Here is a 13,367-nt window from a genome sequence, read left to right on the forward strand (position 1 = left end):
TCAAATTGGACATCCTATTAATAACAAAATTATATATGGATTTAATGATAAATAATTCGTCAAGATGGGATCATATATTACAACTCTTATCGGATTATGTCTGAACCTGTCCATATCCGATCTGTTTACGGGCCTACTAATAGTTTCAACGTACAGTCTCTACAAACATCCAGCCATTGTTACTTATTGACAGCAAGCACTCAAACCAATTGCAGATAAGCAAATTAAGAAGAACCCACCAACCTATTGCAAATATGATGTGCCGAAAACCCTTTTACCATTGAATTGATCTAATCAGTCACAACGATTTACAAAGAAGTATCGAACTCAATGCAAGTATTCATAGAAGTATACTAATAATAAAAGGTGGGTACGTGTTCTAAATTAGAGCTAAAAAGACAGAAAATTTTGTGCTGTGTTAAGAATCATGCTTTCCGTTGGAGAAATGTCCATTCTGACCAGATATGGAGTTGGAGTTGTTTTCTGTTGATGTGTCTGGTCCAAGGCTGTTGTCATCACCATCAACTGATTGGAGAGCTCCATTGTGATGGCTACCTTGAAAGAGCGATATTGCATCAGGTCCGTATAGCTGAGCCAGCTCCTCCTGTTTCATCATTAATCAATTCCATTAATATATCACCAAGTCTTTATTGACACATTATGTCATGACATTCAGATTTGAAAAAAGGAAAAAGATTTTGGACAACTCAGAACTTCCAACTGCTAATAGAATTTGTCCACTTTTTCTTAAAAAGGTTCAGCCAAGCACAGAGGTTCCGAAGTTCCATGTCTCTCCCCCCTTCAAGTCCATTTCCCCATTTATAGGCTTATTAGGTTGGTCATACCAGGCATCATATGAAATAAAAAATTTAAGTCAGCCATACATAAGATTAACTCAAATGAACCGATGTAATATGGTTTAGTTTAACGTCATGCATATTGTTCCAATTGTGAAGGTGAGTGTTTAGAACCCCTAAAGGCACCACCTACCTAGGCTACAAGTTGGGCTGGCCCAACCCAGCCCAGTCCCAACCCAACCTCAACCCGAATTGGGTTGGGTTGGGTTGGGCCAGTTCGAATTGTATCCAACATGGATTATGGTCATATAACCCATCCTGAATATTTTCGGACGGGTTGGGTCGGGTTGACGGGTTGAGTTTTAAAAAAAAAAAAATTTCGGAAATTTATATATATATATATATATATTATATTTTATTATTTTTAGGGCAAAATCATTTTAGCCTCCCTAATCGCCTCCATCCCTATTCTCTCTGAACTTGCCACCTCTCTCTCTCTCTCTTTGCAACTGCAAATTACAAAATCTACAAGAATAAGAACTTCAAAACCCATATATTTCAGTTTTATCTATCCGTCTGCAAGAATCAAAAGTTCAAAACTCATATCGGTAAATCATTTCAGATTGTTGAAAAAATCAAAACCTAGATCTTTTAGTTTCCATCCCCCGCTGTTCCAGTTCGTGTTCGCCGTTTGCAAGCTTCAGCCGCTGTCTCTCAACTCTCAAGCTTGCCCCCCTCTCTCTCTCCAACTGCTAACTTGAATGTGTGGGGATGGCAGTAGAGAGAGAGATAAAGAAGAGAGGGGAGAGAGAAAGGAGAAAAAAAATGAAAAAATAAAAAATTATTATTATTATTTTTTATTTTGGGTTTTGGGTTGGGTTCAGGTTGAGCCCGAGCCCAATCCGAATATGTTTGGGTTTTGACAAAACCCAACCCGAACATGAGCCCGATTTGTGAACTTAAAGCCCAAATTTCAAATTTTCGGGTTAGGCTTGGGTTGGGCTGAGTTAGCCCGCCCAAGTTGCAGCCCTGACCTACCTAGTGAAAGTGGTATATTTCAGTCGTCGAGTTGAATTTTCCTTTCAAGTCCCCTCAAATATCGTGTTTTTCTTGAGCCTAGACCCCATCCCCATTAACCACCTCCACCCAAAACCCCCCAACCCAAAAAAAAAAAAAAGGTTAAACTTTCTGTGCGATCATAATTTCTAACTTATAGATTTCTCCACGTGGATAAGGAAAGAAAGGTTAAAAAAACAAATCAAAATCAAAATTTTTGTGCAATCAAAATTTCTAACTTCTAGATTTCTACCCATGACAAGGAAAGAAAATAAATCAAAATGCAAAAAATTGGAGTACAAACGTAAAATAGAAGGGTTAACAGCAAACCATTATGGAATTATTATCAGATGTGAGCTTCTCACATTCCTCGGCAAGCCTTTGCATCTCATCCCTCATCGTTTGATTCTCATTGTTCAACTTATCCACCTTTACTTGTAGTTCCTCACATTCCGCCTGGTCAAAACAACAACAATCACACAAAAATAAAAGGAAACAGCATTTTAGACATCCAAGTGTCAGTTTTAAACACAATGGACAATGTAAACAGCAGTACAAATCCAATCTCCACCCCGAAAATAAATAAATAACAAATAATTCATTAAATATATTCACACCAGCTTGCGCAATCTTGACCTCCTTGCTGACTCCCTATTTGATTGCTTCCTCTTTTCTCGTTTTAGTTCACGTTCATCCTGTGAAAGCATGCATTAAATTTTGATGGGGGAAACCAAAAATATATATATATATATATATACACACACATACATACATATAAGAAGAAGAAGAAGAAAATAATATTTCAGTTACATAGAATAAAGGTATCAAATAAAGGTTGATCATTACTAACCTCATTCGCCAATATTTATGAGCAGTCACAATAAACATCAAACAAAGGTAAAATAACAATCTTGAGGACTACCAGACATTTCAGTCCTTTTTTTTGGTAGATGAAAGAATTCAGTTCCCATTGTGCTGATACATGTATAAAGCTAGAGTAGTACTTCATACAAAGAACATGTAATAGGGCAGAGAAAAAAAAAATTTCTGCACGCAAATTCTCTTTGCCATTCCATTCTACAGCCACATGATCTTTTACATCAAAGGTTATCAACTCTTCTATTACTACCTCAAACAACATTGTTTTATAACTTCCCCAAGTACCCGAACCTCAAAAAAGGTCAAACACCATATTTCTCCTCAATTGTGATGCCATAAAATGTGGTAGACAAGATTTTTTTTTTTTGATAAGTAAAATGTATTAAAAAGCGTTCAAAAGGGGAATGCGTCCCAAACTATACAAAGACAAAACGAAACCTATGAACTCAAAGAGCCCATGAAGTCAACAATCTCCTCAATAGAAGAGTAGTCCCTCCCCTGACCACAACAAAAAAGAGTACAAATAATAGAAAATTTCAGCACCTCAATGGAGGACTCCTTCCCATCAAAAGATCTACTATTCCGCTCTTTCCAAAGGCTCCACCAAATGCAAAACGGGATCACCCTCCAGAAAACTTGCGCCTGGGACCCCACCCATTGGCTCCTCCAAATATCCAACAACTCCCGGGAGGTCCAAGGCATTACCCAATGAATACCAAGCAAGCCAAAAATCAAACTCCAACAATCATCTCAGGATCCTTATTTAAGCTGAAAGTCCAAAATTAGAGGCAATTGGCCACTGTTAGTCTTGCCATTGGCAAGCTTTGCTGTAAGAAGAAGAGTGGATCCAGACCTAACTTTAGCATCATTTGCAAAAAGTGAAAGCTTTCAGACCATAGTTGTTAAAGGCGCCGGAGGCGCAAGGCGCCACCATGTCGCCTCCAATGGCTTAAGGCGCTGGGGTTGAATAGGGCAGCCGCCTTTGTATAACAGGCGCAAGGCCACAGGCGCACAGAAGGCGCGCCTCTTGAAAAAGGGAACTTTTTTATAGTTGTTTTGTTATTTTTTCGGTTTTGTATTCTTTATTATTTGATTATTAATTGTTTATTATTACTTTTTATTTGTTTATTACACAACTTACGAGTTACAAAACGAAAAAATAAAAAGAAAACCAAAAGCAAAAGTGGAAAGAGACAGATCTGCTGGCAGCGAAGGCGATATCTGCGAAGCTCTCGGATCTGCCGGCTCTCTCAGTCTCGGTCCTCTCGGATCTGCTGGTCAGTTCTCCTTCTCTCTCTCCTTCTTTCCTCCTCTCCTCCTTCTCTCTCTTCTTCTTCTCTCTTCTCTTCTCACCAAATCTCTGTCAGATTTTTTTTTTTTACTCTCTTCTTTTCTTCTTCTCTCTTCTTCTCCTCCTTCTATCTCTTCTTCTTCTCTCTTCTCTTCTCTCGTCAGAATGTCAGATTTTTTTTTTACTCTCTTATTCTCTTCTTCTTCTTCTTCTTCTTCTTCTTCTCTTCTCTCGTCAGAATGTCAGATTTTTTTTTTTACTCTTACTCTTTTCTTCTTCTTCTTCTCTCTCTTCTTCTCCTCCTTCTCTCTCTTCTTCTTCTCTCTTCTCTTCTCTCGTCAGAATGTCAGATTTTTTTTTTCTTTTTTCTTCTTCTTCTTCTCTCGGCTCTCTATTCTTTGAGTTCTTTCCTTTTGCTTTTGGCAGATTTTATTTATTTATTTTTATGCTTGTCTAGAATCTGGATGATGTTGGTCCTCTGTTTTTTTGAGGGGTTTTTGCGTAGTTGTTGTTTCTGTAGATTAGGGCCTTACTGCCTTGCATGTGTTTGGTGATGCGCCTGATTGTTTTTGTTTACTCCTTATTAAAACAGATAATAGAGATATACCTAATCAATCAATCATGGTGCTTATAGAAAATTAGATTGATTTGATTTGAAAATATAGCACATCCTTGATCCTTGTGGTTTTTGCAAGATAAATTCATAATTTCTATTTAATGCATCCAAACATGGTGCTTGCAACTTGCAAAAACGTTTTATTCATGCTTAATTCGTGCTAAATGAAAATTAGATTTGATTTGACTTAAAAGTAGTAATAGCACATCCATGTGATTTTTGCAAGATGAACTCAAATTTTCTAGCATCCAAACATTATTGCAATCTTTATATATACTATTGCATCTTTAATACTTTATTGGGTGGGTTTTGTTTTGTTTTTTTTCAACGTGCGCCTTACTTCGGTCGGGCGCGCCTTGCCTTGCGCCTCAGGCTCCAGGAGGCATTTGAGCTTTTGTGCGCCTTGAGCCTTTAACAACTTTGTTTCAGACTTGAATCTATATTACCAAGCTTGGTAGTCTGAATTTTCACAAAAAACCAGGCATTTGCACAAAGTGTCAGCTCTAGGACTTAAACCTGCATTCTCATGCTTGGTAGCACAAACTTTCACCAAAGACCAAACAATGGCACCTAAAATCCAATTTAGCTGTGCTCAACAAACTATAGAATGCTTGTTGTCTATCTAAAACTATGACTTCGCAGTGCTAGTCTCCTAGATGTCTTATGAAGTCTCCCTTCAAGTACATCAATTACAAAATGCTCTTGCACCATTTCGTCTAACCCAAAAGACTTGGACAAAAAATTCCGCCCCCCCCTCCCCCCCCCCCCCCAACCCCAAATACAGTTAGACGATTAGACCTGCCATAAATTTCACCTACCAACTTGAATCACTATTTTTTGGATCATATATCCATATAAATAAAAATATATGCTTAATCAAATTTGGATAATATCCCGTGCACAGTTATGTATTTATGCAGCTCAACCAATTGTAACTTTACCTGATATAACTGATGATCATGTAATATGCCTTCACGCCCAACCATTGTAGCAGAAGACACCAGTGGTGAGGCACCAGATGCATTTAGTCTTGTTTTCACAGGTGTGGCCCCAGCAGCAGATGCATTCCAGAAGTCCATACCAATATTTAAATTGGTTTTTGGCACGGGCTTCCCTTGAACTAAGGTTGAAGGATTTTCACAATTGTAGCGAACAGCAGCGTTATTCTTCACATTACCTTCTAAAGAAAATTTTAGAGTTAAAACTGGTATATTTAATTTCACAAAGACATAACCAATGTTCTTCAAGAAAATAGGACTACCATCAGCAAGCCTCTGGTTGAAGTTTCTCTTCTTAGTTGCAGATGATGCCTGGAAAAAAATTGAAAATTAAATAAAACTAGAAATCTAATTCACAACATATAATAAGTCCTACCTAATATTTGAAGTTAATCTGAAGGTCATCAAAAAGCTAAAAAATAGAAACAGAGTTCGGATAAGGCTTATGCAGCCTGGACAAAACCTATACCGAACTAAGCTTTGATTCCATGAACAAGTTCGTAAAACTGAAATCATGTACAGGTCCAGAATAAAGGTTTATGGGGAAGAGGGTGAGAGTGAGTGAGAGAGAGACAGCATAGATTCATACCTGTTGGTTATCATTTTCATCACTTGCTTCTGATGATCTGTCACTATAACTTTCAGCACTGGAGAAAGGCATTTGTTGACGATAAGAAAATAACATAGAATGTAACAGTCACCAACACTAACGAGTTTTAAGATATCTCTGCAAAAGAATAGTTCACCTTTGTGAGGCGCCATCATTTCCAGAAGCTGAAGCTGCCTTTTCGCTTTCTCCAGACTTGCTACCTATCAAACCTGTGATTCCTGGAGTTCCATTGGATTTTTTCATACACCCCAGTTCGTTTCCATCAGATGCCTTTCCTTCAGCCTCTGTATTTGTCAAAGTCGCACCCTGAGCCCACAAGGAAATAGATACAGAAATCACATTGTGCACAGGATTTTGTAATCTTTTCCAGTAGGGATACAAAGCTTAATTCCCACTTTGCCCGTTCATATCATATTTTCCCTTCTTTAAAATTGGCTGGTTATAGAAATGTCATGAAGGAGAAGGAAAGAAAAAAAAAAAAAAAGAAAAGAAAAGAAAAGAAAGAAAATTGTGCATGTGTGAGGGGGTGATGATGGTGGGGGAACATCATTAGAAGTTAAAATAAAATTTCAATGATAAACTAGTAGGTACCACAGCCATATTAGGATGAGCATAAAGTCCTCCATGAGGATAGAAAGCTGGGTATGGAAGTGGAGTTCCATATGGTGGTACCATAGGATGCTGAAAAAACACCAACAAAAGACAGATTAGAGTTTCTCATGAAAATCAAGGACCCAGCCAGTTTTCACAGTATGCAAACTTTATTAAATCTTTCACATCGGAAATAATCACCTGACTCCCCCATAGGTAAGGATGGGGAGCTTGGGATGCCACAGGAGAAGCGAAAAAATGAGATGGAGTAGCTCCAGCACCATAGTATGCCTATTGAAGGATAAGCTAATAAAAAGATTCGCTTATTAAACTAATATAGTTCAAGATAATAAGAAACCAAATGCGAGACAAACCTGCATAGAAGCCGTCCAATCAGGATACAGTGGGGTAGTTGGTGTTTCCTGCCGATTAAAAAACAAATAAATAAATAAAAAATTGATAAAGAAGAAAAATTAGCAGAACTTTTTGCGACTGAGCACATGACACGATCCAGAGACACAAACATAGAGAGAGAGAGAGAGACCTGAGTCAAACCAGTAGGTCTAGAAGACTTAGCAGGCGAGTTCTCTTCACCAGCCTTCATTGCTCAGCAGCTCACGAAGTTTCGTAATCCACCTTAATTTCAACCATTTACGACTAGCTCCTGCATATGATAAGGAACTCCATAAAAATTCGGAAATAATCAAATCAGGGAATATAAGCAGCCTCAGACAGGGAAACATTTAGATATCTTTTGATATTCAACAACTAGATGTTCACACCTTAGCATTTAAGCCACTTAAAACTCTTGCACTCTTGCAGCATATCGAGAAGAAATAACAATTCAAACTTGAGGTAATATAAAAATAATAATTGCTGAGCAATGAGTTCTATGATATAGTATAACTAGTTGATAAACAACCTTATGATTCACTTTTGCTTTTGGTAGACATGTCAGTTGTTCTCCAGCACTACAAACTACTGATATCAAAGGATGCAAGTGGTGCATCTAATGAGAACATGTGGAAGTCACACAAACTCTTTTGTGCTGTGGTAAAACACATTACTTTAGTATATGTTATCAAAGCCATGTGCAATTCCCATTTCCTGGAAATTCTGTTCCAAAAAACAAGGGGAAATTCAGGATACTCATTTCTGCTATTTTGACAAGGTATACAAAAATTGAGGAGTTTTTCTGGGGAACCGTTGACAAACAAAATTCCCAATGTACCCTTAACATTTGGGTAAATTAAACGTTGAGGTTCTTAGTATGTTGGTGTAATGCTTCCCATCCATTTTGACATTGTTACTCTTAGGGTTTTCAAACGCTACACAGCCATCTTAAAATGGTTCTCCGACCCCAATATGGCAATATCACAGCCCCCAGTCCCCTTTTCTGCTTACCATACCAGTAGCTACAGAGCAGCCGTTCTAAACATGGAGTTACTGCCATGCCAGATGCATGTATTTTTAATCTACTAGATCAGTTTATATTCTTGCCATCACATTTCTCCATTCATTTTTTTCTTTTTTTAATTTTTGAAACAAGACAGTTTCCTAAAGTGTATACTAAAACAACAGGTAGTCCATGATGTCCATCATATGAGCATGTTCTTATTTTATGTGGAAAAACAAGGGCATCGTGCCCCTTTCAAATATATTCGACTCCGTGAAAAAAATCAAATTTTCAAAATACCTTCCAGAGCTCTTCCCACCATTTACTCCACCAGCCCTCAAGTGAACAGGTTCTGTTATGCTGAAAGATAGAGAAAAAAATACTATTCATGACATTAAAAGGCTTGGAAGAATCCTGGCACTGGTCATAAATGATTAGTTGGAATTCCTTTTCATCTTGATCAACGGAATCTACAATCTATTAATACAATATAATTTCCAAAATTAATGGCATTATGGTTCCTGAGGGGTGTGTGTACTGCCTTCAGCAAGATCAGTGGTATGTATTTTTCCCAATTCTATGCCAGTAATAAAAATATTGCAGTGGCATTTAGCCTAAAGATTTGCAGTAGCAACCTAAAAAAATATAAAAAATATTGCAATGGTATTTAGCCTAAAGATTTGCAGTAGCAACCTTTTATATCTTCTTTTATGGAAATTTGAGACGCAGATCGTATAATGACTCCCACAAGTTGAAGCACACAAAAGACACATGGATTCCATATAAGGGTTTCCTTTGAATGTTATAATGTATCAGGTGACCAATATTATATTTAACGAGAACATTGAACTAGAACAAATGTCTTCGGGATACTCTCTGATATCTCAGGTATAAACTTTCAGAAATTTCAAAAGAACATACTCTGATGCATGTAAGGTTTATGGGGGCAAGGCATATTCAAGCAGTTTGGAAATTACAAGATAAAGATACTAAAGATTCCAGATCAAACATGGAATAGAGGAAATTCTGGCAGTGGCCAATATTCCACGTTGTTTGGGTATGTTCTACGTTCTAGTCTAGTTGTTATGTAGACATTTCACGTATATCTCCGTGGACGTAGGTTGAGTTGGGCCGAACCACATTAAATATCGTGTCATCATGTGTGCTTGTTTATGATTTGTTTCCGCTATGTATGCCGAAAAATGGTTAATATTTCTTTCAGACACCTAAACAAAGGCATAATCACAAATTAAATCAAACTGCCCCACATCAAGCTCCCCTGAAACAAGTTTTACTGATACGAGAAAGAGCTTTCAGAATTTGCAGCTTGGTATCATGTTTCACTTTCACCCAACATTTTCCCAAAACAACTTATCCCGTGTGAAATAGATAATTAGCAACAAGCATGTGAATTCAAATAGCAATCTCTAATACCCTCTAATGATAGATGATAAGATTTGAACCCAAGTCATCCACTAAATGGTGAAAATAATTTCATCACCAGGCAAATGGAACACGGATCTGATATTTTTAGTAGTTTAATCAAATAAAGGATTGATTTCTTGATAGTTACATATATATATATATATATATATATTTTGGCTCCCAAATCACTTTAAGTGCCTCTTTGGTCAATGCCCTAAATTTCCCTAGTGAATGTGAATTCCCTGACATTTTAATTTCCAATTTACATTACACTTTTTTAAGGGAATATAACGACACCCGCACAAGCATGCCCCATAAAACAAATTTCATATAAATAAAGCATAGGAGTTCATGTTTTTATACCGAGGAGCCATCTTTTATTTATTCTACAATTTAGGTGACAACCTGAAATTTGTAGTAACAGAAGGTAATGAATCATATCAGGTCTACTGAACAATGCAGTTTCTCAAAGGCACTCCAATTCTCTACACTTATTAATCTCCACTAGCTTTTGAGGGGTAAATTTGTCATTTTAGTTGTTAAAACAAAGCAAGTAGAGTGCCTAGAGGAGTGAAGTGCCAATATCATCATATCCCCTCTCTCTATTCCCTGATATACATTTTACGCTTTTTAATTGTGGCAATTCCTTTAACCAGTGAACAGCTTTCAATTTTCAGAACCTTGACTATGTATTCATACCTCACTAGTCACTCCATTTGCTCCAATGAACAAAGCCTGAATTTGCAAAAATCTACCACTTTTCTAGTAGTTAGTGTTCCCAAATTTTATAAACTCATAACCTAGAAATTTAAAGGGCTTTAAAACCCAGTTTCATGTGATTTGGTACAGAAACAGAGAGTTTATTATTGTTATCAAAAGGAAATCTATTAACCCACTCAAACCCATATTAGTTCATCACAACAATTCGTTGCTAAATGGTAGATTCTAATGCAAAACACATGTATATAATCACTAAGAACCACTGAAATTATATATATATATATACACACACACACACACATATGGGTGTGTGAATATAAACATGCCTTCTACGAAATATTTCCATTTTGAGAAAGAAAGACTCAAGAACTGAGAAATTGAACATAAGCAGAATCAAATATTATCAGAAACAGAAATCCAACGCCTGGTTGTTAAATTAAGGAACACATGTCAGAAACAAACGACATACCGCAAATATATATATATAAATATATATGTATAGAGAGAGAGAGAGGGAGAGAGAGAGAGAGCTATTCTTACGTCGTAACGAAGAAGTGAGGTGGAGGGCCAGGTGTACAGACAGAGACAACGGATCGTTTTTCTTTGTTCTGGAGTTCCGATAGATATAAATGGGCAGTGAATGAGAAAGAGACAGAGAGCGGTTGGGCGTTGGGTGTTTAAGAATCAACGGCTGAGAAACAAGTTAGGGTTCAGGCTTCTATATCTGTACGGATCAGAAAGGTTCTTCGAAATACTAGAAACATTATCAGTCTTTGTGTTACAAGTTACTGTACCACTCTTGTCTCAATTTAATTCGGAGTAAGTCTTTTTTAAATAAATAAATAAATTAAATTTAAATCATAATCTTTTTTCTTAAAAAAATTGTACACATGTCAACATAATACTTGGGAGGACCGGATTAAAATAATATATGTGTCTTAAGATAAGGAGTCCGCGTATAACTCTTGACTTTTTAATGGATAAATGAAAATAATAGAATTTATTAGGTGAGATAAGGTAGGGTTAAATACACTTATCTCTTTAAAGTTTGGCCTAATTATATTGATATCACTATTTTACCATTATATTTTCAATAATTTAATAATAAAAAATATAAAATTTTACTTGTAAAATTATATATTTTCCCACGTTATAGTTCCGCTCTTTGTTGACTCTCTCTTCTCCCCCTCCTCCACCACCACAATCACCATCCACCAACCATGACACCTACGATGTTTTGATTCTTTTCCACCTTGCTTATGTGAACTGCGACATAATTCTAAGATCAAATCACTGTTACCAAGTTCAAGGCATAAATTCGCAAATCGGTATCTTGGAAGACCAAGGACCAAATGGTCCAAATACCTAGAAGAAACATATAAAAAAATCCATAAAATGAAGAGTATAAACACAATGGATATCCAATAGATGAAACCCAGATAAGACTCGGGTTTGAGTTTGAAAAGGATAGCACAATCGATACAACACTCACCTATAATCTGGCAACAAATTCCTTAAAACCCAAATCTTTTCTTACAAAAAAAAGAAAAGAAAAAGATGTGACTAGAGCATGTAACATTGCCTTTGTGTCTACGTGTGTCTGTAAGAGAAACTTAGTAATATTTAATAGCTCATAAAGTAATCTGAGGTGGCCGTTAACATGTTAGGGAAATGGAGTTTTTCAAATATTAGAGAGAGCTTTTAATCTTTGGATCTTGATTCATCTTTAAATGCTACTTTAATTGAAGAAATAATGATGTTCATCACATAGAGTTGGCAAACTTACAAAAAAACTTTAAAAAAAACCTCACAAATCTCCACAAAAATAAATGTTCTCACTTATAGAAGTTTGATCTACAATCCTTAGGCCTTCTTTTTCCTTATTTGTGGATTTGTCTTTAGGAATCACCAATATGCATCCATGAATGACCTTGCATGCATAGCTTGTGAGAGCTCCTTGAAGAAAAAAGTGCACTCCAACCCAAATTCTAATGGTGCCCAAAGGCTTCCTAATGATACACGTCATTCATGTATATATAAACACAAGGAGTGGAATTAATAATTCTCAATCTCAACAAATAAAAGTGATAACTCCAATCCTTATTGGGCCTCCAATATCAAGTTGGGTTATTGGCGAGAATCCTTTGGGCTTACTATTCTCTTGGCTCCAATGAATTAATAATTGTTAACTCAGTTCAACAACCATAAACCTAATTCAATTAATTCATAAATTAATTTATATTACACTAAAAGAAATTAATTGACTTCTAATCAAATAGTAAATAACCACTAAGTCAATGTTGCACTTTGACCACTCTATGCATAATTAACTATTGGATAATTGAAGCTATCAATCCGACTGCACAATTAATATATTTATTTTGGTTCCTTAATTATTTCCCGACTTGATCATAATAAAATATATTTTGACAAAAAGAATAATTTATTAAATAGATACATAAAAACTATTTTGTCTAAAGCACACGAGGCCTTCGAAGTTACTTTGTGATCAACCATAATCAACACAAAATAAATACAAGTAGCAACGATGCAAATATTGAGAATATAACCCTCTAACTATTAATTACATAATTATCCAAAGTGTCGGTTATTGGATCCTGAAGGCTCCACCGAACAAATCAAAATAATTACTGATTAACAAAAGAGTCTATGCTTCTCTCATACTTGAAAGTCAAATGCCACGACGATGATAGGGAGCAATTGCATACGACGGCTCTCGCAATATATCTTAACATATCGCGGATCAGGTTCAACTCTTAGTTAATTAAGAATCCATCATTGATTATTATCTACGAACTATTTATGATTGCTATTTATATTCTTGTATTGATCGCAATCACATACATATAAATATCTGTTGTAATCAAGTGGATACATTTAATTCCATAATCTGAAACACAATACATTTGCATTCACCAATTGTATAAAGCATAAATATCATTTCAGATTAACGTAAGGAACATATGT

General features: G+C 36.1%; 1 protein-coding gene across 3 annotated transcripts; it reads right to left on the bottom strand.

Moving 5' to 3' along the window:
* Positions 1–260: 260 nt before the first annotated feature.
* LOC132280229 (G-box-binding factor 1-like) lies at positions 261–11,127 on the bottom strand. Of its 3 annotated transcripts, none has more exons than XM_059782406.1 (13): positions 10,920–11,127; positions 8,535–8,594; positions 7,383–7,502; positions 7,213–7,260; positions 7,040–7,129; positions 6,839–6,928; positions 6,384–6,553; positions 6,227–6,284; positions 5,901–5,949; positions 5,581–5,816; positions 2,471–2,548; positions 2,184–2,309; positions 261–604 (listed from the first exon to the last, which is right to left on the bottom strand). In XM_059782406.1, exons 3-13 carry the CDS (start codon positions 7,440–7,442, stop codon positions 419–421), a joined length of 1,191 nt encoding a protein of 396 aa, XP_059638389.1. In that variant the 5' UTR covers positions 7,443–7,502; positions 8,535–8,594; positions 10,920–11,127; the 3' UTR covers positions 261–418. The 3 variants fall into 3 exon arrangements, with proteins under 3 accessions (XP_059638389.1, XP_059638387.1, XP_059638388.1); XM_059782404.1 differs by having other exon boundaries at positions 5,581–5,819; positions 10,920–11,126; XM_059782405.1 differs by lacking the exon at positions 8,535–8,594 and having other exon boundaries at positions 5,581–5,819; positions 10,920–11,125.
* Positions 11,128–13,367: the final 2,240 nt, after the last annotated feature.

This window comes from Cornus florida, unplaced genomic scaffold (assembly GCF_030987335.1).
Source record: "Cornus florida cultivar Cherokee Brave unplaced genomic scaffold, ASM3098733v1 CherokeeBrave_3.0.0_Hap2_Chr10, whole genome shotgun sequence".
Lineage (NCBI taxonomy): Eukaryota > Viridiplantae > Streptophyta > Magnoliopsida > Cornales > Cornaceae > Cornus > Cornus florida.

Bases quoted from the DNA above. Each gene is read 5' to 3' on its own strand.
- LOC132280229 (XM_059782404.1), bottom strand. From the start codon at position 7,442: ATGAAGGCTGGTGAAGAGAACTCGCCTGCTAAGTCTTCTAGACCTACT. The intron at 6,929-7,039 runs GTGATTATTTCC...GTGTTTTTTCAG, and splicing joins CTTACCTATGGGGGAGTCAG to CATCCTATGGTACCACCATA. The intron at 605-2,183 runs GTTTGCTGTTAA...ATGATGAAACAG, and splicing joins CTGATAATAATTCCATAATG to GAGGAGCTGGCTCAGCTATA.